Source organism: Raphanus sativus, chromosome 5 (assembly GCF_000801105.2).
Source record: "Raphanus sativus cultivar WK10039 chromosome 5, ASM80110v3, whole genome shotgun sequence".
NCBI lineage: Eukaryota > Viridiplantae > Streptophyta > Magnoliopsida > Brassicales > Brassicaceae > Raphanus > Raphanus sativus.
Window position 1 is genome coordinate 26,119,649 of NC_079515.1, and position 26,802 is coordinate 26,146,450.

Sequence of the window (26,802 nt, forward strand, 5' to 3'; positions counted from 1 at the left end):
CCTTATCTCGGTAATGATCAGGTGATTGTAGGTAATGGAGACTTCCTACCAATCACACATGTCGGGTCACTCTCTCTGCAAACAGCTCAAGGTAATCTGCCTCTAAATGATGTCTTGATATGTCCTAGAATTACAAAATCTCTCTTGTCTGTGTCAAAGTTGACTGCTGATTATCCTTGTGAGTTTACTTTCGACTCTGACTCTGTATGTGTAAAGGACAAAGCAACAAAGAGGGTGATCACTCAAGGAAGAAGGAATAAAGATTTGTATGTGTTGAAGGATGCTCGGTTCAAAGCCTTCTACTCTACACGGCAGCAGGCAGCAAGTGAAGATGTATGGCATAAGAGACTGGCTCATACACACAAGGATGTCCTTCAACACCTGTCTCGTATTTCAGCTATCGTAATGAATAAGGCAAGCTCACGGTTGTGTTGTGATGCTTGCCATTTAGGAAAAAGTTCTAAGCTTCCGTTTATAGACTCTGAATCTGTCACTCTTCATCCTTTAGAGAGAATTCACTGTGATTTGTGGGGTCCTAGTCCTGTTCTTTCCTCTCAAGGATTCAAGTACTATGTTATATTTGTTGATGGATTTTCAAGATATACCTGGTTTTATCCTTTGAAGTTCAAGTCAGACTTTTTCTCTATCTTTCTGCGGTTTCAAACGATGGTAGAGAATCAATTTCAAAGGAAAATAGGACATTTTCAGTGTGATGGAGGAGGTGAGTTCATCAGTAATCAGTTTCTGGCTCACTTGGCGAGTTGCGGTATCAGACAGCTCATGTCATGTCCTCACACTCCTCAGCAAAACGGAGTTGCTGAAAGGAAGCATAGACATATAACGGAACTTGGGATCACGATGATGCTTGAGAGTAAGGTTCCACAAGAGCTGTGGGTAGAAGCTTTCTTCACTGCAGCCTTCATTGGAAACCTACTTCCCTCCTCTGTTCTTCATGATAAACATAGTTCTTACGAGAAACTCTTTGGAAAGGAACCTGTTTACACATCACTACGAGTCTTTGGGTGCAAATGCTACCCATATCTCCGGCCTTACATGAAGAATAAGTTTGATCCCAAGTCCTTAGTATGTGTGTTTCTTGGTTATAATGAGAAGTACAAGGGGTACAAATGTCTCTATCCACCAACTGGAAGGGTTTATATCTCTCGTCACGTTCTGTTTGAAGAAAAGATTTTTCCTTTTGCCGATGAATACAGCAAGTTTCATCGGCCCACTGAGTCTCCTCTGCTAAACTCCTGGAGATCGGTTAATTTAAAACTGCAGAGCTCAGTAACAAATCCCTCAAGTGAAGAAGAAGAACTCCCTGCTCAGTCTGCGCGAGTGCAGGTACCTACGGTCGCTTCAGTCCCACCAAGTCCGGTACTGAACAATGATGTCTTGCCACAGTCTCCAAGCTCTGCAGAAGAAGGTTCTCAATCAGATGTGTCAGTACAATCTCAAGAAGAAGAAGTTCCAGCTGCCCAGCCCCAACACTCCATGACAACTCGTGCTCGTTCAGGGATTGTCAAACCAAACCCACGATATGCTTTGATGACTATTAAAACAGATCATCCTGAACCACGAAGTATAAAGGCAGCACTTCAAGACCCTGGTTGGAATGGCGCTATGAGTCTAGAAGTCGACAATATGAAAGAAACTGGTACCTTTGAGCTTGTTCCTCCTGAAGACGGTCAGAATCCTCTTAACTGTGGATGGATACACAAAAAGAAGTTGAATGCTGATGGCAGTGTGCTCAAGCTAAGATCAAGACTTGTAGCAAGGGGAAACGAACAGGAGGAAGGTGTCGATTTCTTAGAAACGTTTAGCCCTGTCGTGAGAACTGCAACAATTCGAACAGTCTTACATGTTGCAGTGACGAAGAAGTGGAGTATCAAGCAACTAGATGTTCAAAATGCTTTCTTACACGGAGATCTCAAGGAGTCAGTGTTCATGAAACAGCCTCCAGGATTTGTTGATGCTTCTCGTCCAGACTATGTATGGAAACTGAAGAAGGCCATTTATGGTTTAAAACAAGCTCCTCGTGCTTGGTTTGACAAGTTCAGTACATTTTTGTTGGGGTTTGGGTTCACCTGCAGCTTCCCTGATCCATCATTGTTTGTGTATCACAAAGGAACCGATGTCATCTACCTCCTACTCTATGTGGATGACATGCTTCTTACAGGAAACAATGATGTTTTGGTGGCTCAGTTACTTGAGAAGCTTAGCTCTGTTTTTCGGATGAAGGATATGGGGCCAGTTCATTATTTCCTTGGAATACAAGTGCATCAGTGTGAGGATGGACTGTTCGAATCAGTCCAAGTATGCTCAAGACTTGCTAGTCATTGCAGGAATGCAAGACTGTGCTCCGATGCCAACTCCTCTCCCTCTGAAGTTGGATAATCTACCTGGTCATGATGAGTTGTTCCCGGAACCATCATACTTTCGCAGTCTTGCTGGCAAGTTACAGTATTTGACCCTCACAAGGCCGGACCTTCAGTTCTCTGTGAACTATATATGTCAAAAGATGCATCAACCTACAACTTCTGATTTCAACCTCTTAAAGCGGATTCTCCGGTATGTAAAAGGGACGTTTGAAATGGGAATCAGTATCAAAGCATCTACAGCCTCAACCTTGTTGTGTTACAGTGACTCAGATTGGGTTGGATGCAAAGATACAAGACGGTCTACAGGTGGATTCTGCACAATGTTAGGCTCCAATGTGATTTCCTGGTCGGCGAAAAGACATGACACAGTCTCTAAATCATCAACAGAGGCAGAGTACCGGACTATGTCAGCAGCTGCTTCTGAGATCGCTTGGCTTCAACACCTGTTGCGAATTATGGGCTTGCAGCAACAAATAACACCGTTGCTCCTCTGTGATAACTTATCAGCAGTATGTCTTACTGCAAACCCGAGGTTCCACAAACGCACCAAGCACTTTGATGTAGACTTTCATTATGTGCGTGAACGGGTGGCACTGAAGTCTCTTGAGGTCAAGCACATACCGGCGACTCTTCAAGTAGCGGACATATTCACCAAATCCTTAGCGCAAGAACCATTCTTCAAATGGAGGAACAAACTTGGTGTTTTGCTGCTTGATGCTTCCTTGCCACTCACGCCAAGTTTGAGGGGCTGTAAAGGCCCCAACGGTATTGGGCCTGTCAAGCATTCAGTAAAAGCCCAAGAACTGCAGAAGAAGTCGACCGTTGCTCAGCCCCAATCTTCAGTCTTATCGTCTTGTGCAAAAGCGTTCAACGCTCAGCTCCGTGGTACAATCACGCCAGCTCATGGGATCGTTGCAACAAACAGATTTGAGGTCCTTAACAGCTGTATGGTCACGTGATGACGATTGACTGAATGGATAAGATCCAGACCTATCAAATGTGTATATAAAGATGTAAAGGCTCACTCTTGTATTCAAGTTGAAAACAGTGAAAATAAAGTTAAAGTTTTCCTCTTCTCTTGTCTGGTTTCTTGCGAATCACACAAACTAATGCATATGGTGTAAGCAACATTACAAAAATAATAGTTCATGGATATTTCATGTGAATCATATAGTTTTGAGTAGTTTTCGGTTCATTACTTTTGTCCATACATCATATATGTAATCACGTAGTGGTATATTGTTCATGTAATTGCCAAGTGTTTTTCCTTCTTACAACTCTATTAAACCCCATGACAAAAATCTAAAAGAACCCATTAGTGAGAAAGCTAGAAGCTTAGAAAAACCCAAACTATAGCCCAAAAAGAGATAATTGGCCTTGAGCCAGAACATGAGAAGAAAAAAGTTGAAGAAAAGAGAGAACATGAAAAGAAAAAGAAAATTAATGACTTAGTCAAGAGTATGTACTTTTCTATTGCCATTCTCCATATTTATCCAACAAAAATGTCTTTATCACAAAACCATCAAGAGTGATCGATCGGATTAGAGTACAAAAAATTCTTTTGAAGGTATATGGCTAATAACTTGGAATCAGAAAGATGCATTAGGATGAAGAGTCAAGAACAGGCCTAAAGCCTTCAAAGCTCTGCAAATGCTATGAGACTTTAGTTGTTTTGCAAACACGTAAGGTTTATATGTATGCTTTGAGCAGTAAAGTGGCATACCCAAATGCAAAACAATCAATTTATAACATACGAGCACCCCCGTTCATTGGAATTAGAAGGGTCAAGATTATTAGGCCAAAAGATTACAAGTAAAATCTCACGTACTACGCTTGAGACAAAAAAAAAAGAAATCACAAAACTATCCTGCTGAACCGAATCGAACCGATATTGAGAATCTAGACCGGTTATACGGATTAATAAGTTGATAACCGGAATTGATTAACTTATCTACCGACCTTGGTACGCTAATCTCCACAGCAAATGGTTGCCTTCCATTAGTCTGAGTCTCCGTCCACAATTCCAATCTGAAAATCCGATCGGGAGAGAAAACCCTAATTTCGAAAAAGCTTCGCTTTATCTCTGTGGCCACACTCTGTAATCTTACTCCTCTTGATTCTCTCAATCTGTTGTTTCTCTCAATCTGTTGTTTGGTAGGGGGCTGATTCGAGATCCGAAAACATGGATGGGAACAAAGAAGACGCGTTGAAATGCCTGAACATCGTCAAGGAAGCGATCAAATCCGGAGATCGAGAGAGAGCTCGGAAGTTCCTCTCCAAAGCTCGTCGTCTCGATCCGGATCTCCCCATCGACGATCTCAAATCCCAGCTCAACAACCAACCAGGATCCGAAAAACCTCCTCCCGCCACCGCGGCGAAAGATACCCCAAGTTCATCATCTCAGCCTTCTTTACGCCAACGTGGATCGTCCTCGTCTTCTTCTTCTTCAATCTCCTACACAGAAGAACAGATCTCGATCGTGAGAAAGATCAAATCGAAGAAAGACTACTACGAGATCCTAGGCCTCGAAAACAAATGTTCGGTAGACGACGTGAGGAAAGCGTATCGGAAACTCTCCTTGAAAGTCCATCCCGATAAGAACCCAGCTCCCGGCTCCGAAGAAGCTTTCAAATCCGTCTCCAAGGCGTTTCAGTGCTTGAGCAACGAAGAGTCCAGAAGAAAGTACGACGTCAGTGGCTCCGATGAGCCAATCTACCAACCGAGACGGTCCGCTAACGGATTCAACGGTGGTGGTTACTACTACGAAGACGAGTTCGATCCCAACGAGATCTTCAGAAGCTTCTTCGGTGGAGGGTTCGGTGGAGGAGGGATGATGCCTCCCGCGAATGCTCAGTTCCGAACATTCAACTTCGGAGCTACACGGCATAGAGCAGCCGCTAATCATAATAACAATCAAGCTCATGATGCAGGTTTTAATGCTCGTGTGCTTCTCCAGCTTCTACCGGTTCTACTCATTCTCCTCCTCAACTTCATTCCTTCTTCACAGCCTGTTTACTCGCTCTCGGCGACTTACCCTTACCATTACAAGTTCACTACGGAGAAGGGTGTTAATTACTATGTGAGGTCGTCCAATTTCGAGCAGGAGTACCCACGAGACAGTCACGAGCGACAGAGTGTGGAAGAGGATGTTGAGAGAGATTACGTCTCTATACTTGGTCAGAATTGTAGGTATGAGCTGCAGAGGAAGCAATGGGGTTTCGTTCGTGAAACGCCTCACTGTGACATGATGAGGAAGTTCGAGACGGCTTCTGCTTAAGAAAACCACTCAAGGTACTTATAAGCATCTTCATGTCGATGCCTAAGAGTCACAAAACAGATATATGTTTTTTTTTTTTTTTGCTTTTGGACTATGTTGCAGAACATAACATACGAATTCTTGGATCTTGTGTGATTATGTCTGAATTAAGATTTTGCTTTTGTTATAAAATACTTGTTAGGAAGGAAAAACATATCTCGTTTTTAAGGTTTTGACAAGTGCAAAGAGATTATTAGAGTTTCTCAAATTCAAAAGCTTCGAGCCACCTTCTCGTACAAGTCTCGAGGCCAGTTCTGATGTGTGTTGCTTGCAAGAAAACCAGCAATCTGCGGAAGACATTCAAATAGTTAATAACCCATATCATGAACTCTCCTGACGCCACGTATTAGTTTGTAGTATGTGTACCTTAGATCTCATGACTCGGATAGACCCGTCACGGTCGGGTACGTTGTCCAGACAAGTCAAAACAACTTTTAGTAAATCAGGTACGCAGGTCTTGAAGTAAGGGGACGCTCTCTGGAACTCGTCCGGGGTTGTGTCCGAGAGTCTCGGATCGAGATGAAGGAACGGGAGTTTAGCGGCTTCTTTCAAGGCCTCTAGATGATTGCCTAGTCTGGCCAACTTGTGGATCGACAGTATTGCCTCAAGCTCTCGTAGTATTGTTTCTTGTTCATTGACCCGATCTCTTTCCTGACTGGTGTATACAAAAAGTGTGACACTCTTAGTACAAAAACTTTAAGACCAGTAAATAAACGATTTTATTAGTGTCTCAATTTACCCGATTTCAGGGCAGTATCTGTAGGTGTCGAGAATCTCGTTTCCTGAGAGAACGAGTCCTGCTGTTCGGCTTTCACCATCTGACCTTCCACGGAGAAGAGAGCAAATGGCTTCAGACAGACACTTGTTTATTGTTTCCAAGGCAGCCGCATAGGCACCAACTCTCTTCTGTATTTCTATAGACTGCATCAACAAACAGTTAGCAGAGTGAAATACGGTGAAGGAAACAAATGATTGGCATGTGAAAAAACTTAAGTTGAACACAGAACCAACGTGTTTCAAGTAGTTAGAGGATATGATCAAAAAGCTCAAAATCTACTTACTTTCTCAAACAATCCAGCGTCTTGACATTGATGCGCAGCTTCGATCAAGAACTGCTGCCTCAGTTTTGAATCAGGGAAAAATCTTCCAAGCTCGCCTTCTTCACCGGAACCTCTAGCACCAAGCAGAAAGTTAATACCACCTTCTCGTAACAGAATCTCAGTAAGAAGTTGCTTCAGCATCAAGTTCCTTTGCCTTTGCTGATCAACATTGCTTCTCCCGGACCAAGCTAGTTGCCCCCCTCCTACTGCAATAGCAGCTTGTGCATAGTATTCCAGCGTCATTTGCAGATCACCATGATGCAAATACATCGACCCGAATTGCCTTATCAGGCTCGACGCCTCAGCATTTGCATCCATCACGCTAAGTTTGTGCCCAGTCCCAGAGCCTTCAGAGATAACGGAATGGTCCACTAGCGAAATAGCTATATGGACAGCGTCGATGTTATACCCTTCATCTCCTGCTTCTTGAGACATGTACATGATCGCCGGTAGTAACTGATTGCTAAGAAGCAGAACATATGGGTAAACCAGAGGGTCTTTGCCGTTCTTAGTGTAATAAGAAGGCTCAAACTTATTAAGATAAGCCTGAAGGTCATCTAAACTGTAAGGAACTAGCCCATCGTTGAAGACCAAAGATGAAGATCCACTAGCAACATCACGTATGCATGATAAATTGAACCAGAGAAAGTCTTCTATTGTGTTGAAAAGCGTCGAAAATTCCCTCAAGATGCGATCAATCTGCCTTCGGGAACCAGATATGATAGTGTAGAGTAGGAGTTTCTTCTTGTCATATGTTGTTTGGCCCAACCGATCACCCAACCTAAACAATTTCTCACATTCTTCAGAAGCAATAGCGGCGGTATTTGCAGTTACAGTACCACCTGTGGTAATCCACTCTGTAAGCTGCGAAGAAAAGGTAAATCGTAAGCTGAATCCGAAATTTTTATGTATGTTGTTATTAAGACGGAGAAAAATACCAGCGGAGCAAACTGTTGTTGAGATGATCGAGATGATTGGGCGATTTCTCTTGCCTCCTCATAGTAGCCACTTCTCAAGCAAAAATATATCTGCAATCGAAGACATAAATTAAAGCAATTTCTTGTTCAATAGCAATGAAAAGATGATGTAGTTCAACTTTATTTTCGAGGACAAACGCTGAGAATTCAAAGCATGTGGGGAAATTATGAGTCACCTGCTGCCAAGTAGTATCAACTGGAGGCTGTCTACGCGCGTCACCTGAATCAAAATCCAAAATTCCATACTCCCGTAGACGAATCTGCGCCATATTCGAAACCAGAATCAAGCAACCAAACAATCCAATGTAAATGACTGCCGCGAAAAAAAAAATCATGTGTGCATATGCTTCGCATTAAGCTATTCAGTCTCTCGCACTAACCCGAAGAAAGGCACGAATTCTTTGCAAATTTCCAACAGATCCACCAAGAGCAGCCTAGAGCAAAGAAAAGGGGATAGGAATAGGTTATAAATATTAACGCCTTTGAATTTAGAGTGAAAGACTAGGGCACGTTCTCAAAAGCATCCTTGAAGTAATTACTTAAAATATGCATCAAGACAAATGCAATATGGGATTAGCACGTATACAACAAATAAATACAAGATAGAGACAAGTACTTGTGTAGGATGACTTTGAATTGTATCCATTATATGTTTCTGATGCCCACATTCCAAGTGGCGTCTTGCACCTATCACGAGGGACATCCTCTTGGAAACATCTTTGCGTACTGCTGAATCTTCACCCGTCATTGCCTGATTTTATAGATTGTTACAAGCATTGGAAGTGTAAAAACAGTCCTTATAGATTGGAAAATAAAACTTGTAATCAAAAGATCACCTGAATAAGTTGCCATAGTTTCTGCACATTGACTGATTTCCCACGAGTCAAATCAATCCCTAGACTTTCATAAGCATCTTTGAACGATGTTGCAGGCTATACAAACGCATGAATCAGAAATTAGTAAGAAACAGAGCCAAACCAATCAGAACGAAGTCAACTAGTTTACAAAAATGCTACACCAAAGGCAATCATCATCAAATGGTGAAGCCTGTACAGAATTTTTGAAAATCTAACTGGATGTCTAAAAGCGATAAGGAAAATTGCATGATCTTCAGCTGCAATTATCAACCAGGACGTCATTTAAAATGCACGCGAGGAGGTACAGGAAGACCATACCTTAAATGGCAAGCCTCGTTCTCTTGAAAAATTAAGTTTCTTCACAACCTCTGCATAGACATGTGCTTTCTTCTCATGAATTGGTCTGTTAGCCAGAGACGCAAGTTCTGTTCCAGTGTTTGAAGATACTTGAGGACTCGAAGTCACAGGCACCATCTGACCAGCATGAGTGTGTCTGCTTGTATCGATCAACTTGGTCTTAGGTACCAATGAAATTTTGCTACGACTTTGAAGGAAGTCACGTTTTTCTTTTCTACAGTCCTCCTGTCAGAAGATTTCACATTGAGTATGTGAGAACAGACATGACATAAAATCGGAAAATTGTCTTTCTACTTTGCAATAAGCACTCAACCAGCTTCTAATCCTACGTCAAGAATTTTCAAGTTACAATCCACATAATTTCTAGGCATGACGAAAATATTCCTCCGTTTCACCATTGCAATCTCATGCTACTATCAGTAACCAATCATTGTGTGCAGTAACTTAAGAAAAAAAACAAGAGGCGAGGAGGAAATATTCTACAACCATTAGACTATATTGATTGAAGGGATAAAGTAACATGGAAATCAAGTTAAAAAAAAAGGTAGTCACAATACTGACCTCCAATACTTTCAGCATATAATCATTAAAGCTGCGAACATTATCTTTCTGGGCCTCCTGTATAGCCGATACCATAGCCATTTCATGAACCTAGAAGAATAACGTTATATAGAACGATCAGTTATCTTCAAAAGAACCAATCAGTGATCTAAAATAGGGAATTTTCAAATAGAGAATACCTGTTGCAGGTATTCTTCAACACTTGTTGCCTCGGCAGGGAATACATCTTCAAATGTCGTCTTTTAACAATCCAACAAAAATAAAACAGCTTAGGCAAAGGGCGTTAACTAGTACCTAATATAATAGGGTAATTGCAGATGATTAATCGAACAAAAATAGGAGTCTTAATACCTCTAAAACCATTAAATTAAAGAATAAGTGCTGCCACATTAGAACAACTGATCTGAGGTCTAATAAACTAAACAAGTATCTTATAATGAAAGCCAAAGTATACATTTACCAAAACACATAGCAGCCTTTCAAGAGACCCACTAAAATACATAGTAGTAGCACAAGCTAAGTGATAGATAAAGAAGACAAATAAAACGCTCTCACCTTCAACTCGAACGACTTTAGATCGCGAGACAATTGCTCTGCATTGATTCCCTCACGTGAAAGTAGTCTGCGCCATCCAATTAAAAAAATAAATAAAAGACTTAGCAAAACCATCACTCAGTTGCAATAGCTAAGCTACACCTTACTGTCATATGAAAGTTCTAACAAGGAAACACCACAGTTCCTAATAACACCGCACCCTAACAGTCCTTAATCCCCAAATCGATTCACAAATCTTAGATTCTCGAACAGTCAATCCATTAACGAGCACACAGATAGTACCTAGTGGCAGCAATAGACTGTGAAGGAGCTTCGTTTCTTAAGGTTTTAGCCTTGAGCTTCCTCGACAACGCTTCCAATTGATCCAAATTCCTCTAAAAGCCACAGTACGAAATCAAGCTCGTTAATAAGAAAGAAAATGAATCCAAAAGCGAGGGAAGAGTTTTTGGCGAGTAAAAGAACCTGAAGAGGAGGGAACTGAGAAGACGGAGCCGCTTGCTCGAGAAGCTTCGTAGAAGAATGGAGAAGATCAGTCCATCCACTCATCTCCTGGTCGTTCGCCATTGATTATTCGATTCGAGCTGCTCTTCGGTAAGGAGGAGAAAGGGTTTTACGATTTCAAAACTCATTTGTTTCTCATAAACGCTCTATGCAGTTTAAACCGAGCCGGTTTAGGTCTTATTCCTAATTTAATCGATTTGGTAGAAATTAAACTCAAAACAAAGAAAACCGGTTCGGTTTGGTTCTATTCCTCCATTTATAAAAGTCAAAACCTAAAAAAAATAAACAAGAAAGCTAAGCACGCGATACGCACGAGCACTCACGACAGAACTAGGTTGTACACCAACTGTTCGAGGAATTGCCCCACAAAGATTCTGAGCTTTATTATGGAGGAAAAAGACTGGGAAGCAGCTGCCTCTTCAAGCGGCGAAGAGGAAGAAGCTGGTTTCGCACTCGATGATGACGATGAATTTCATTCAGGACCCAAGTTACAATTCAGGTTTGATTGACCTCAGCAAATCGTTTTCTGGGTTTTGCTGTCTAAAGGATTGTCTTTTGTTTGTGTGGGTTTTTGCACATTTGTAGAGTTGGATCTTCAAAGGCTCGCTGGATTACAGAGTTAGCAATGGCCGAAGTTGAGGTTAGAAGAGGGAAGCTTTGGACAACAACTGGAGTCATCCGTAGTGGCAAGACATATTGCTTCATAGAAGAGGCTTTGTATGTCGAAAACATAAGTGTGTTTTAGATTAGTTTTTTTTCACTCAGTCATTCTGATGAAATAGTCTCTCTCTTCTTATTGTGGCAGGTATTTGAGTGAGATAGGAGAGTTGCAGATCTTAGGTAGTGAAGAAGTGATCCCATTGAAGGGCTTGTATGAGAAGATTGCAGAGGAGAAAAACGGCTGCTGTTGGGAAAGCTACGAGGTTTATAGATACTTGAAGGGTCTAGGTTACATCATTAGAAGGCATGGTGTTCCTTGGACGTCAAAGGATGCTGCCATTACGACACCAAGTGGTGAAGAAGAGTCGGTTTTTGCCGGTGAATGTCCTGAAGACAAGGATGATGTAACTAGACTCTTGGAAGATATGCAAATATGTGGTGCAAGAGCGGTGTTTGATGTATATTTACCAAATAGCCGGTTCAAGAAGTCTTCTCCTGGTGAACCTAGCTTCGTGGCTTGCTTCTCTGGGTAAGCGTTTTCGTTAGTCCGAGCTATGAAAGCAAGTGTCTCAATATGCATCTTACTCAACATACTCGGTCATCTTTTACAGGGACTCTCCACCAAGCAAGGAAGATGTTAAAGTCCTGCAAAGGCGTATAGCTGCACCGTTAAGGTTCTGTCATATCGCTCAGGGCCGTGTGAGTTTCTTTTCCTTCAGTTCCACAGATCTCCCCGTCTTACCATAAATGTAACCAAGAAAACCAAATGGAATGATCTTGTATTCAATAAGACAAAGTCACAAAATAAGCTCAGAGATTACTTTAAGTCACAAAATATGTGCTACAACTTTATGTTTTTCTACAAGGCATTAGTAAGAATCTTATAAAGTGCTAGAAAGAGTTTGAAAGACAAAAGTTTCCTTGAGTGAGATAGCTTGTATCCTGGTAGATAAGTCCTTTGCAGTGGCAAACCACTTGGTTGTTATCATTGAGAGGTATGGATACAAGCCCTTGTGTGTTTCTTTTATTTCTTGAACTCCAGTTGCTTCTACAATACCTGCAAGTACATAAGTTATACTTGTATCCATATCTGTCATGAGCAACGCATCAAATGTACATAAGTTAGGCAAAGAGAAGAGCTGGACAGTTTTTGCCCATGACCTGGTATGTAGAGGGTTCTAGGACTAGGAGATAGATAGATAGATATATATACCGTACTACATGTCACGAAGGATTTCTAGATATCTTAGAATTTACCAAATCACATGCACACTTACATAAGTACATTCAAAAATAAATGGAAAGGAGAGCATATCTAGAGTAGAAGAAACACATCACATGCATATATGCAATTGCAATCTAGTTCGTTCTCGTCCCATGGAAAGGGCTATTACTTGTTGATAATTTAAACAAAACTCGCTGTGTTAATCAAATGATAAGGTAAAATAAGTTTACTATGTTTACTGTTTTAGTACGTTATAAACTGAATGTATATCTCCATAGTTAGTAATAATGGCAAAAGGTGGTATAAACACATCGGCTAGATATAGTAATCAGTAAATACATTCCCTTAATTAGGCTAGATATGGTGATGGCCCACCGGCTGACCATTTATTCGATTGCGTGAATTACGAACCATCTTTTCATCACTTCCAATCTAATTTCCCTTAACCTCCGGTCTAACATGGAACTGTAGTCTAGTAGTGTACATGTTTAATCACTGTAAACCGAAAGACTATTTTGTTTTTAGGTCAGACAAGAATCTTCTATACAAATAATCAAAGATTAATTCAAAGTTTATGTATACTGCAGTCATCATCATATATGAAGGTTTTTTTCAAACAGAAAGATTAGAAGATCAATTATTTACTAAATTCTTTGAATAAAAAACTTCTTCTTTGACACGACTCTCGGTTTCTCCTTGATTCTATATGTGATGATGACTAAACATTAAAAATTGCTAAAGTCTAAAAGAAATTTCATAGAAAACAAAACCTTTCAAACAGAAACATCCTTTCTCGAAAGTCTCATGTTCTCTTGTTTCTCTGTTGGTGTAAGAGAGCGGCAAATCCCAGAAAGACATAAAAAACGTCTTTACAAGACACCTCTCTCTCTCTCTCTATCTCTCTCTCATTTTACCGGTGAATGTTCTTATGGGTTAGCCGGATTCTTAGTCAGAATACCAAAAGTTGATTGCTTGTGGGTTTTCTTCCAAGAAATGGTGCAGTACCACAGACTTATCAAAAAAGGAGAGAAACTTAAAGTTTCAGTTGAACAAGGTTGTTCCGGTGCCACCCCCGTCTCCGTCTCCGGCGACGTATACCTAAAGAGTGCAAAACAGAAGATTCTATTGATTATTTTTATTTCTTTCCTCTGTTGCTGTTACATCTTCAGCTTCTCCTCTTTCTCTCTCATTGGTAAAGTACCCCTTTTTGCTAGCTTCTTTCTTAGCTTTTCTCATTTTCCGGTTTGTGACTTGTGAGTGTTGTCTTTACCTCTCTCTCTTCTGCAGATGCTTTTAGCAGAGAAGATGGACTTATGCCTTATGAACAGTTCATTGCACCTCTATGTTCAGGATTCTCCTATGGTAACTTTTCTTTGCCAGCTTCACTCCTAGGCATGTGGGTTCCGTTTTTTTGGTTAGTTCGGATTGGTTAGTTCAGAATTCGGTTAGTTCTTTCTGGTTCACATCTCGTCGAAGTGAACCAGAAAAAATCAGTTTGGTTTTTGGTTAGTTTGGTTTCGACCAATGTCTTTGATTTTTCGGTTAATTTCGTTTGGCTTTTTCGATTTGGATTTTAGTTTAGCTCAGTTCAAAATTTTGGTTAAGATAAGTTTTGTTTGGTAAAAAAAAAAACTTTTTAAAAAAAACCGAACTAACCGATTATCGAACCCAAATCAGATTTTCTCTTTTTAGTTGCCAAATTGAACTGAACTATAAACCAAACTTTTCAATTTTGGCAGGTTCGGTTAATAACGGCAGGACTTAATACTAACGAAACTGATGTCTCATAACACACTCTTTTATGTCTCTGTCTGAATTGTTTATGCTGCCTCCAGGAACAATTTGTTGTGACAGAACCGGTTTTAGATCCGACATTTGTATCATGAAAGGAGACGTTAGAACACACTCTGCTTCTTCATCAATCTTCCTCTTCACATCCCTCAAAAACAAGTCCAAATCCCCTGAGAAGATCAAACCTTACACAAGGAAATGGGAAACAAGCGTGATGGAAACCGTTCAAGAACTCGATCTCGTTTACAGAGATGCCAACGATGAACATCATAACAACAACAACGTCTGCGATGTTGCGTACCATAACGTTCCCGCTGTCTTTTTCTCAACGGGCGGATACACTGGAAACGTTTACCACGAGTTCAACGAAGGGATCATCCCTCTGTTCATCACTTCGCATCATTTCAACAAGAAGGTTGTGTTTGTGATCGTTGAGTATCGTAACTGGTGGGTTACCAAGTACGGTGATATCCTCTCTCAGCTCTCTGATTATCCACCGGTGGACTTCAGTGGCGACAAGAGAACGTACTGTTTCAAGGATGCTATCGTGGGGCTAAAGATTCACGACGAGTTGAGTGTTGTTCCATCGTTAATGCTTGGGAATAAAACGATTCTTGATTTCAGAAACGTGTTGGATCATGCTTATTGGCCACGTATCCATGGATTGATTCAAGACGAAGAAGAAGCAGAGAACAAGACTGGTACAAGGTCTCGAGATTTCAAACCGAGACTGGTGATCATGTCAAGAAACGGATCGAGAGAGCTGCTGAACGAGAATCTTCTGGTGGAACTAGCCGAGGAGATTGGTTTCTCTGTTGAGGTTTTGAGACCGGACAAAACAACAGAGCTGGCGAAAATCTACAGATCTTTGAACTCTAGTGATGTAATGATCGGTGTTCACGGAGCTGCGATGACGCATTTCCTTTTCTTGAAACCGAGAACAATGTTTATACAGATCATACCGTTAGGAACCGAGTGGGGCTGCTGAGACTTACTATGGAGAACCAGCCAAGAAGCTGAGGTTGAAGTACATTGGTTACAAGATTAAACCGAGAGAGAGCTCTTTATACTATGAATATGGTGGAGATGATCCGATAATCAGAGATCCAAAGAGTTTTACTAGAAAAGGATGGAACTACACTAAGAAAATTTATCTTGAGCGCCAAAACGTGTCGCTTGATCTGAATGGATTCAAGAAACCGTTGTCTCGTGCTTACAAGCTCTCCATTACACGAAACAAGTGATTAATTAAAAATTGTTCAACCAATCACAAAATAGATTACATTTTACATTGGTTACACAGTTTTTGATAAAGTTAAAAAGTACATTGATATACTAAAACATCAACTATTTTGAAACATCAAAAGCTCCCTAAAACATCATCTATTTAGTAACGGAGGGAGTAGTATTTTATTACCCACTAAACCTCGTTTAAGCTATGTATGTTTTTTTCTATTCCAACAAAAATTTTAAAATACTGGATAAATTTTAAGATTGTGACTTTTCTTCCGGACATTATAATAATATTTTAAAATTGTGCTTATATATATTGACCTTCAAATTTTAAAATAAAGTTCAATTTTCAAAAAAAAATTATTAATTTAAATTATTACTTAACTAATATTATTAGAAATTGAAATATCTTTTTGAAAATTTAACTGTATTTTAATGTAATTTTATATACATAAACAACACAAAATTCTAAATTTTACAATATATTTAATTTTTAGTAATACTGTAAACTAATTGTTTAAATTAATAATAATTAATTTAAATTAAAATACATAAATAGTTATCTATTTATTTGAGAAAATAAAACTAAAAAATAATTGACAACATTTATTTGATTAACTTATATATAAATTAATGTTTACACAATTTATACAAGAAAATTATTTTGGTTTAGCAGTTAATATACTCTTATTTTTCCACAAGTGTGAGACTTATCTTCCAAAAAATAATTTTTAATTTTAAAAAATTATCCAAAATAGCGTCATTTTGATAATTAATGAATAATAATCAATATATATATATAAGTATGATTTTTGAGAGTTCATATAATATTTTTAAATTTTTGTTTAGTTTAATATGGTATCTTTGACAATCAATATATATAAATACAATTTTGAAAATTAATTGCTCTAGTGAATAATATCTCTGACAATCAATATATGTAAATACAATTTTGAAAATTCATAATAAGATGATTGGTACAGCTCATGAAGAAGCAGTAGCTCTCATTAAAATTCTTAATAAGATGATTGGTAAAGCAGTGGCCGTATACAATTTTATTTTATTTTATAAAAAATTAGTATATAATATGTTTATTTTAAAATAATATATATTATAAATAATATATATATATATATATATATTTGTAAATAAAATAATGAATCTTAATTAATAACATAAATTAAATTTTAAATGTCAAATCTTATTATTTAAAAAATGATGTAAAATTTATATCAAATAAAAAAATATTTTTGGATATAATATAATTTTGAATATTATTAAATAAATAAAATAAAATAAAAAATTATTTTTCGATACAAACATAATTTTTGGAATTAGTAAATAAAATAAATAAATTATAAAATATTATTTTTTTATAAAATAAAAAAATATTTTTGGATATAAAACAATTATGAATATTATTAAATAAATAAAATAAAATAAAATTATTTTTGGATATAAAATAATTTGAATATTATTAAATAAAATAATAAACTATCATTACATATATACATTTTTATATATTAATATATAAAAGATATATAATTAATTTATTTAATTAATAATTTCAAAATTATGTTTATATCGAAAACTTTATTTTTTAAATAAAATTTACAATTAAAATATTTTTAAAAATAATATTTCGCATTTAAAATATAATATAATTTATATAATTAAATTATATTTTAAATGTGAAATACTATTTAAAAAAAATTATATTTAAATTTATTTTAGAAATCTAAATTTTATTTTCTGGATATAAAAATAATTTTATAATATTATTAAATCAAATAAATGAACTAATTATATATTTTTTTCTTGAATTTATAAATTGTAAATACAAATGCTATTCCAAAAGTTTCGTATGAGAACATTTGTTAGAGAGTATTTAGAGTATATTAGCATTTAATAAATGTTTTTCTACATGTTTTTTAACAACAGTTGATTGAATAATATAGAGCATAATGGTAACTAGGTGACCGGCCCGCACCCTGTGCGGGCATGAGTAACTTCAAAATTTGGATTATATAGTGTATAGCTTTAGAAGTAACGGATTGACTTTGGATCATCAAGTCACGTGATTTGGAGAAAGCTTTAGCGAAAAGGAAAAATATTTACGCAAGATCTGATATAGATGAGAGGGTACCAACATTTGGAAATATGTTAACTCGAGATTGAAGATGTTAACTCGAGATTGAAGAGGTTGTTATTGTTTGTATGTATAATTGCAAAGTCTCAAAATAATTAGTGTGTTTAAGAATATATATTTTCATTAAAACTCCGAGTTCTAAATAGTGTAATTATCCTTTGTAATTAGAGATTGTATTGTATATGTGTTGTAATATCGGGTTATAATATAATATAATAGTATTATATTACTCAGTAATTTAATTATTAATGTGCACATAATAAAAGAAAGAATAATTAATAATGAATATTATCCATAAATATTAAACATAGATTTCATTTAATTACATAATCAATAAACGACAAAAAATTATGAAATACCCATTCTCGATAAAGAAAACCAAATCCATTAGACACCTGAAAAAAATATATTATGTTTGGTAAGCTATTGGACCAGATAAAATTATTTGATAGATATAAGAAAATATATGATAATTTTATTGAACATAAAATTCGATTAATGGCATACCATCGAAGAAATAGGCTGAAAGCTGGATGATAATCAAATAAATTAGGTCTGATGACTCAGAATACTTACCCATCTTGCACATCCTTGTAAGAAAATAATTATTCTAACAGTTAGACATTAAAACTATAATATTTGAAAAAATATATTATAATTACGTACCCTGATTACGGAATATTTTGAAAAACTTGTTTGTAGACAACATTCAATGTTTTCGTCTGCGGCTTTGAATCTTTACCAGTTATTAGGATTTTTAATCCCGATCTTGACTTAACTCTTGAAAGTGCAACATAGAGCTGACCATGAGAGAATACTGGCCTAGGTAAGAACAAACCAACTCTTTCCAGTGTTTGACCTTGACTTTTGTTGATGGTCATCGCAAAAGCCAATGTAACCGGAAACTGTCTTCGACGCATTCTGAAGGGAAACTTTGCGTCAGGTGGCGTGACAAACATTCTAGAGATCCAAACCTTGTCTCCAGAAATATTATTTCCCGTTATAACTCTAGCTTCAATCACATGGGGCAGTAACTGAGTAACAATTAGCCTAGTACCATTACATAAGCCATCTGCAACATCAATATTACGGAGACACATAATAGGAGCACCCACCTTGAGCTTCAAACAATGTCTAGGCAGTCCAGCCACTTTAACACTGTTCAAAAATTCTGCAGGATATACTACATTTTCTTGTATGTCAACATCGGATGGGATAATACTGTCCGAGCTAAGATAAACCTTTTCTTCACCTGAAAGTTTATGTGGACGTTTTATTAGTGATCTCTTATTGCTAGTGGAGCATAAGAGTAAATGGTTCAACATGTTACCTGGCAACTGCGAAAGCATGTAATCATTAATTTTATCAACTTCATCATTTGTGGGAGTAAGAATCGCTCGATGTCTATACAAATCCTTATCTGTTGAGGTTTGAAAAGCTTGTCCATAAACCTCTTTTGCCATAGTATCAATAGGATCTCCTCCAACATTTTCTATCAGCAAATCAGAAGGGATATCAATCTCAACTTGACCGTCGTTGGGCAAATTTATTTTTCCATCTCCAATATCCAAAATCCAGTTTGAAAACGACTGAAGCTCGTTTGCTGCATCATCAGTAAGACCAGCGAGCAATCTCATGTTTTTTGTTAACTTCAAAACTTTGCAGTGGTCCCAAAGATAAGACGAATTCAGAGCCGCCAAAACCGTCTCTGCTCTACCACCTCCGACGATAACCGGTAAAATCTGTCTGAAATCTCCACCAAAAACAACAACTTTACCTCCAAACGGTTTGTCTTCCGAAGATCTTATAATATCACGCATACTACGATCCAACGTCTCGAAACAGTGTCTGCTCATCATAGGCGCCTCATCCCATACAATTAACTTTGCCGCTTTAACTAATTCTGCACGATCTGATCCTGGTTCCATTTTCTTGCAGGTACTGAAATCGTCTGCATCTATCGGAATACCAAATCTCGAATGTGCGGTTCTACCTCCTTCCAACAACAGTGCAGCAATTCCACTGGATGCAGTATTTAAAACAATCATACCTCTAGATCGGATAGCTGATGAGAGTGCTCTGTATACGAAAGTTTTTCCTGTGCCTCCATAACCATAAAGAAAGAACACTCCACCCGTATCATTTAAAACTGCATCTAGAATCTGGTTGTATACCGCTCTTTGCTCATCTGTTATCAACGCCATAAGCCTTTCATTTTCTTTTAGCTGATCTTCCACAACATAATTAAGCTCATCATCTATAAGGCGATTTCCATTGTAACAGGCAAAATCTTCTGGCTTTGGCATAAGAGGCCATTTTTTGAGGCTACGACCATTGCTGAGCAAATGATTTTCGATCTCAGTAAGAGCAATATTTTTTATCTGCTCTATGCTCAAGTTTATATCTGCAATTTATTTATTTTATTAAATAACAGAGAGAGGTATCAAATATGAGAGTTTAAAAAGACAAAACTGACCAGGTCGTCCAGTTTCTCGGCGCTTCTTGTAAAGGATATCTTCGGTGAGATACTCCCAAGTAGCTTCCCAGACAACATGAGGCTGAGATATCGTTTTGGATACCAACATTCTCGCAAATAGCTTTCTGGCATATGTGGCAGAACTATTGTCAGTAGCCTCTTTGATAGCTTCAATGAATTCCTTGTCATCATCCATCAATCCTAACGCAAAGCAAGCATCTTCGTATGTAGGATATAAAACCCCATCAACTGTTTTTATATCTTCGTACGATGTCGGACCTCTTACCCAATTTAGCAATACTCTTAAAAAATATAGCTCATCACCTAAGAAAATATGGAAAGTGATGTTAAAGGACATAAAATAAATAAATTAATATTTTTATTACGGAATCCCATTATAATAGTTATTATAAAAACCAAAGACACCTAAGAAAAAACTTTAATATTAAACGATATCTCATATAATATTTTACATAGTTCTTATATATTTTAAAAATAAATATATAAGGCAATAACAAAATTTAAGTAGGTATTTAAATGACTTAAATTTTATTATAATAAATGAAAACATATGATAAGGCAATATAAATAGTTTAAATAATTAGTATACAAAAGAAATAGTTTATGCTCTAAACAACGATAAATAATATTTAGGTAATGTTATATAATCATGTCTTAATTTTGTAATATTTACAATACTTATTATATAATTATATTCGAATACTTATTATATATTATAGTTTGTTCTCTATTATAAGTAATAAATCTTACATTATTAATCTTTCCATAATTCCGATAATTATTTTCCATAAATACGTATTTGTAATATTCATTTCTTATATGGCAATTTCCGTATTAATAAATTATAGCTCATTACCTGATGGATCAATATGCGCAATCCTCCCTATCGCAAAGCTTCGTTTCCGTGGTACCCATTCTTTCGTAGATGATTTCCACACAAATTTAGTTGGAAATTCAGCATATGTCAACTCTCTAGCCTCTGGATATTTTCTGTTTGCTATAAACCAGGCCAAAAACATGGATTGGTTGACCGTCTTTTTGTTGAGAATACTCTCAATAGGTTCATCTTCATCAAAAAACACCAGCTCCTGATCGGGAAGATGAAATCCAAGTTTCTCTACAGCAGTAGTACGGAAATGTGTAGGAAAAGCAAGAATTCGCCATGAAGACTCGCATGCCGTAATATATCTAATTTTTAAGATACAGAAACACTAATTAGTAAATTTTAAGTAATTCCTTAAAATGTCAAAACAGTTAAAATTGGTGTATTAATAAATGTATTTATTCATTTATTAAGTTATTAAATTGAAACAATTGTTATATATAATAAATAAATAATTAAGTTTTAAAAAATTTAGTTATGTATATTTCAGGGTCAATATTATAACACATTTTAGAATATTTGTAGGTATACACTATTCTATTTCTTTTAATTATAAAAATCCGTTTTAAAACCCTTTTACATGACCATTTTTCAAATATATATTGGAGAACATATTAACATGGATTTATTATAGTGTGTCTGCTGAATTTTATATATATTGGTAAATAGTTTGTAGAATTTAGTAAATTGTATGACATAAAACTAATTAATGTAAGAAATAAAAATACCTGCAGTCATAATATGTTTTAATTTCGTCAATGACACCATCTTCATCTTCCATATCCATTGCAGCTGAGGCATAATCAGGTCCCTTATGAATATATTTGAAAAGATACTTAACAGCTCGTGTTTGGACGCACCACTCGACATTCATATGCGCGCGATATCGGAGCATGAGGTCTCTGTTGTATGGTACAACATATCCATTGTCTAGTCTGATTCCATTTTTCTCAATGAACCTACCATCAATCCGACGCATGTACGCTGGAAATCCATTTGGGTCAATCGTTGTTGTTGGGTTGAGACGTTTCGGAAACATCTTAGAACATTTTCCGTTGACCATACATACATTATCCTTCTTTGCTGGACCGCAAGGACCATGCATCATACATTCCCCAACGATTTCGTAGAGGTCTGGATCTACGGTCTTGTCGGGTATTTCCGCAGAAATAATCTTATCTATATCATCGGCTGTTGGAAATTTAGATCCTTTTTCCATGAAGACAAGAATATGAGCGTGTGGCATTCCTCTTTTCTGAAACTCAATCGTGTACATTACTAACAAAATGAAAAAAAGTGTCAGACAATTTTTAATCAATCATAACGGGGTTTAGCAAAGATATCATGTGTATTGAGATTTACCTGCAGCAGTAGGGCCAAATAAGGATCCGTTCTTTTTTGTCAACTCACCGATAAGATTATCCAGTTTTATCTTGAAAACTCTACACAATATTTCTGGTCTGTCTTCACTGGTCAGGTTATATTTTTTCAGATACCTTGTAACTTCAGGCCATTTTGGATTGCAAGTAAAAGTGATGAAAATATCTGGAAATCCATGGTACTTGCACATAGCCATGGCATCATAGTAGTGCTGCTTCATATACCTTTTTCCTCCGGTGAAAGTTGCTGGAATAAAAATCCGGCTCCCTTGCTCAGCCATCTTAGCTCCACCTTTAGCAGCTGCTTTCTGGATTGCATCGTAACTGCTAGACCGTAGCTTTTTCTGATTCAACCACAAGTACCGCAGTCTACTCGATTCTATCATTGTGTAGGCGTCCACAAGGAACTGATGAAACAATCTGCCTGATCTTGTAATTGTTGGTGCTTCCCACCTCCTCTCTAAAATCCGAAAGGCAAAATACTCACGCATAGTTACATTTTTGCGTTTTCTCGCAGTGCTCTCCTCAAAACCAATAGGAATATTTAATCGAAAGCCATCCTCTCCATATGGAAACAACAGTGGATATTGCAGAGGCAAATACGCCGGATGTAGTTCACTTATCCTTTGCAACTTTCCACTTGTACTCTCAAGAACAATATCTCGAGGTTCCATATTCAAAACAAAATCGCCAGGTATCAAAGCAGCTACTTCATTTGCAGTCGGAAGATTATGGGTCCGTCCATCAGATTGTCGACTCTCAATCAACCTCATCCTATAACCTGTAGATCCCTCCACGTCGAATCTGTCTCTTGCAGACCTAAAAGCCTGAACATGAGGGTTACACTGATCTAACATATTCTTCAGGAGAAGAACAACCGATTCTCTTAAATTCTTAGCACCCGCTCTGTCTGACCTGCAACATATGTATGTACAAAATATAAGAAAACAAAATGTTGACCATAATGCAATCGGACTAATATATATGATAGTATTAAGTTGAAAACGAACAGAAAAATACCCGGCATAAGCGTCAAGTCTATTTCTGATCTCATTCAAAGTATCAATGATATACAGCTGGGAAAATTTTGGAGATTCTCCAGGCCCGGGGACTATATCACCAATACGATGATAGTTCTCACCGGACATTCGGAACACAAATGGTCCACGACCATTGTTAATAGAATGATCAATCTTGCCCCCAAGAGATGTGAAAGAGAACATCATATTGTAAGCTCGTATGAACTCTCGAAAATGTTTGCTTAACTCGTCTCCTTTGCATAACAAATACATTAACTCCATTGGGGGATTCGCGAGCCGAGGAAGCACAACTTTACCACTTTTACAACACATTGTGAAGACAGGATTGGAACTACGACGGCGTTTTCCAATTCTTTCACCAAACCACATATATGCTTGACAATACTTACAATTCCAAACCGGATCTCCATCGTCGTAATAACCTGCGTAAGAAAAAATCTTTATAAAATTATTGATATTGCCTTATCAAACGGAGGAAAATTTCAAATAAATCATACACTTTAAGACTTTCGGCTCAAGGAAAGATTAAAAATATATGGAATCACTTAAGAAACACATACACCTATTACTGTTACAAAGAATCCCCTATACATTTTTATAAAAAATTTATAAAATTATAACATTTAGTTTTTACTAAATAAAACCTTTATGATCAAGGTTTAAATTTGTTTCTATATTAAGATAATAATGATTACGAACCAGAATGAAAAAAAACTTTTATTTAAATAGGTTTTAATGTTAATATATATATATATATATATATGTATATATATATTATTTAAATTCAACTATACATCATACATTGATACATACTTATATTTTGATATTTTCATTGAACAAATTTCTGTAAGGGTAATATTAAATGTCTCTCAAGCCTCCACCATCATATACTCTATCAGGCTTATCAATATCCTTAAATATATTGTCACAAAATGAAAGTCATATATTAAATTGAAAAAAGGTGATTACCGTTTTCTTGTATCCCGATGATAATAGGCGGTGTAACTGTTTGATTCGTTTCTTGTGGGATATGTTGTGGCGATGGGTTTATCAAAGACTCTCCAGCTTGATAGTTAGTGTAAGTTTGATTCTCGTCATCTTCATGTTCACTTTCAGACTCACTGTCCATTTCATATCGATTATTGTAAGCTGCGTGAAAAATAGTATGATCTAGTCAAAACATAGGTTCAAAATGATAATAAAATTTTGAATCTCTGGTATATAGATGATGAATAAATTATACCTTCAGGATGGTCCTCGACAATGAACCTTGGTGGAGGTACGAATTCATTTGTATTCGTTTGCTGTCTACGATTTTGATTATCTGAAAATAATGTTTAAAATATATAAAAAGGGTAGCACAGACAGGCTGAACACTAAATCGATATACATTTACAGCTAGAAATTGCTAATAACTGGTATGATATAAGTATTTAAGTTAACTGTCGTCAATATATTACTACAATTAAAATTGGGTCTAAAAATACCTTCAGTATTTGGAAAAGTCGGATTTGATTGTCCTATCATATTTGAACCTTGTCTTCCTGTTAATTTTTGGATAAGTTTAGACGCACTTTATGGAATATAACTAATTTATAGATATACGGATTTATTATTTAAGAACTGTTGATACCTTTCGTTTGTCTGGTCTTTGAATTCACCGATGGAGGTGATCCAAGAGTCTTTCGTATCCTGGCTGAAATGTTGCTACTCCGTTGAATACCTTCTTGGTTCCCAGTTCTACCTAAAAAATGACACTCTGATTATTCATACTATTTTACTCTAGATTGTGCGAAAGCCTAATTTTCAGTCTTAAGTATTTCGATAAGAATAAATATACAAAGCGATACTTATATAATGTGCAGTTATTACTTACTTATGCCATTACTCGCAGGGTGTGAGACGTTTCCAGAAACACTGAAATTTGCACTGCTAGGTGAACTTTGTGTTTCAATATAGGGGCCTGCATTCAAAAATAATATTATCATTACAAATAAGGAAGCTAATTGTGAATCGTGGTGCTTCCAATCATTCTTCCTAAATTACTTAATATATTGATTGTAATGTAACTTTTACTCGAAGTTGGTACAAGTGGTGGCTTTGTTGGCTTGAAAATCCTTGTAACTGTTGAATAAAATATAAATAAATTGGTCAGTTAAGATCTTATTGTCAACAGATTAATAAGAATGAGCACGGGTAAAATGAAAGCTCTTAGAAGAATTACCTCTATTTGAGGTAGTAAGGCCTATGGTTCTTTTGTTATCCAGTATTTCCTTTCTTACAACTCTTGCCCTCTGTGTCGCATGTTTAAGACTTTGAAAAACACAACTTAATGGGACAGTAGGCGTCGGAGAATTTTCAACAAAGTTTGTCCCATTAGAGCGTGATGGGCGTGGATTAATGGGTTGAAGTACTTGATTGGTTACATTCTGTAAAGGCACCCTAAAAGGATTTTGGATACTTGGTGTAGGTGAAACATCTGTGACAGATGATTTTTGTGTTGTGTTTCCCACAACTGTATTCTCTTTGTCATTACTACCTGCATTTACATATTAAAGAAGACATTAGCCGATATGATTCTAACTAATATGATAATTCCCCCCCTTTTAAGTAGAAAGGACCCTTTAAAACAAAATTCGTTTTTTTCTTCAGTATAACATACCTTGTTTGGCTTTCTTATGTGATTTATTCCCTGTGTCTGTGGACACTGTATTGCTTCTCTTCATGCTTCCAAATCCAGGTAAAAGGTTGTGTTATCCCTCGTGAACAAAACACTTTCTGTATATTTAGCTTCTATGTAGTTAGAAACACGATTAGAATAAAGTAAGAATAGTTTATAAAAAACCGAAGAAATCAAGTGCAGACGCCGACCTCTGTTTTGAGCATATAGGATAGAGAATAAGGATTGAAGGTCTTAACAAAATTTATAATAGAGAAAACACCTACTTAATTACATGACAGCCAGTTAAAATATATTAAAAATCTTTAAAGATTGATACTATTTCCTTATCAAAGTGTTGCCTTATTGGTCATTCTATTACTTGCGCAAGAGATGATATATATTGGAAAACATTTTAAGACAATATAACTATTATTATCTTCTTTTACATTGTTTAAAAGAGCATTACTTGATATCCACTTACGCAATATATGTAACAATTATGAGTATTAATAATATTTCCTTATCAAAGTCTCATACTTATTCTACAATCTATTACTTGCGCAAGTAACTATATGCGAGTATTGGAAACACTTTATGGCAATAAAAATCTTACTATCTTATTCTACAAAATTTCTTTAGTGAATATGATAAATATGAGATTGTTTTATAATGTAATGT

The 26,802-nt window shown here is 36.6% G+C and overlaps 5 protein-coding genes across 5 annotated transcripts; 3 read left to right on the top strand and 2 right to left on the bottom strand.

Moving 5' to 3' along the window:
• Positions 1-4,370: 4,370 nt before the first annotated feature.
• Positions 4,371-5,868, top strand: LOC108862188 (chaperone protein dnaJ 49). Its single transcript, XM_057010316.1, has one exon. It carries the CDS (start codon positions 4,564-4,566, stop codon positions 5,656-5,658), a length of 1,095 nt encoding a protein of 364 aa, XP_056866296.1. The 5' UTR covers positions 4,371-4,563; the 3' UTR covers positions 5,659-5,868.
• Positions 5,794-10,726, bottom strand: LOC108862187 (nuclear pore complex protein NUP93B). Its single transcript, XM_018636240.2, has 15 exons — positions 10,567-10,726; positions 10,387-10,478; positions 10,105-10,171; positions 9,729-9,788; positions 9,550-9,639; positions 8,950-9,213; positions 8,611-8,706; positions 8,391-8,525; positions 8,155-8,208; positions 7,951-8,034; positions 7,736-7,825; positions 6,759-7,661; positions 6,437-6,618; positions 6,064-6,352; positions 5,794-5,984 (listed from the first exon to the last, which is right to left on the bottom strand). Exons 1-15 carry the CDS (start codon positions 10,666-10,668, stop codon positions 5,907-5,909), a joined length of 2,586 nt encoding a protein of 861 aa, XP_018491742.1. The 5' UTR covers positions 10,669-10,726; the 3' UTR covers positions 5,794-5,906.
• Positions 10,727-10,899: 173 nt separating this feature from the next.
• On the top strand, positions 10,900-12,091 carry LOC108859308 (uncharacterized). Its single transcript, XM_018633199.2, has 4 exons — positions 10,900-11,104; positions 11,191-11,322; positions 11,411-11,794; positions 11,877-12,091. Exons 1-4 carry the CDS (start codon positions 10,992-10,994, stop codon positions 12,010-12,012), a joined length of 765 nt encoding a protein of 254 aa, XP_018488701.1. The 5' UTR covers positions 10,900-10,991; the 3' UTR covers positions 12,013-12,091.
• A 248-nt stretch (positions 12,092-12,339) lies between these two features.
• On the top strand, positions 12,340-15,784 carry LOC108857368 (xylan glycosyltransferase MUCI21). The gene is given in 4 exon segments (XM_057010315.1): positions 12,340-13,682; positions 13,778-13,852; positions 14,326-15,260; positions 15,262-15,784. Coding segments are annotated over 4 exon segments (1,662 nt in total). The 5' UTR covers positions 12,340-13,294; the 3' UTR covers positions 15,526-15,784.
• A 2,550-nt stretch (positions 15,785-18,334) lies between these two features.
• Positions 18,335-26,188, bottom strand: LOC130494949 (uncharacterized). The gene is made up of 16 exons (XM_056985809.1): positions 26,125-26,188; positions 25,877-26,001; positions 25,687-25,756; positions 25,339-25,425; positions 25,096-25,206; positions 24,950-25,006; positions 24,706-24,786; positions 24,432-24,611; positions 23,443-23,884; positions 22,406-23,337; positions 21,772-22,321; positions 21,017-21,348; positions 20,140-20,358; positions 19,115-20,067; positions 18,994-19,000; positions 18,335-18,915 (listed from the first exon to the last, which is right to left on the bottom strand). Exons 1-16 carry the CDS (start codon positions 26,186-26,188, stop codon positions 18,335-18,337), a joined length of 4,791 nt encoding a protein of 1,596 aa, XP_056841789.1.
• Between the last annotated feature and the right edge of the window lie 614 nt (positions 26,189-26,802).

Coding starts and splice junctions, on each gene's coding strand:
- LOC108862188 (XM_057010316.1), top strand. CDS start 4,564: ATGGATGGGAACAAAGAAGACGCGTTGAAATGCCTGAACATCGTCAAG.
- LOC108862187 (XM_018636240.2), bottom strand. CDS start 10,668: ATGGCGAACGACCAGGAGATGAGTGGATGGACTGATCTTCTCCATTCT. Junction 7,662..7,735: donor AACAACAGTTTGCTCCGCTG/GTATTTTTCTCC, acceptor TTTTCTTCGCAG/CTTACAGAGTGGATTACCAC. Junction 6,353..6,436: donor AGATACTGCCCTGAAATCGG/GTAAATTGAGAC, acceptor TGTATACACCAG/TCAGGAAAGAGATCGGGTCA.
- LOC108859308 (XM_018633199.2), top strand. CDS start 10,992: ATGGAGGAAAAAGACTGGGAAGCAGCTGCCTCTTCAAGCGGCGAAGAG. Junction 11,105..11,190: donor GGACCCAAGTTACAATTCAG/GTTTGATTGACC, acceptor GCACATTTGTAG/AGTTGGATCTTCAAAGGCTC. Junction 11,795..11,876: donor TTCGTGGCTTGCTTCTCTGG/GTAAGCGTTTTC, acceptor CATCTTTTACAG/GGACTCTCCACCAAGCAAGG.
- LOC130494949 (XM_056985809.1), bottom strand. CDS start 26,188: ATGAAGAGAAGCAATACAGTGTCCACAGACACAGGGAATAAATCACAT. Junction 23,338..23,442: donor AGACTTGACGCTTATGCCGG/GTATTTTTCTGT, acceptor CATATGTTGCAG/GTCAGACAGAGCGGGTGCTA. Junction 21,349..21,771: donor AAAACATATTATGACTGCAG/GTATTTTTATTT, acceptor CTTAAAAATTAG/ATATATTACGGCATGCGAGT.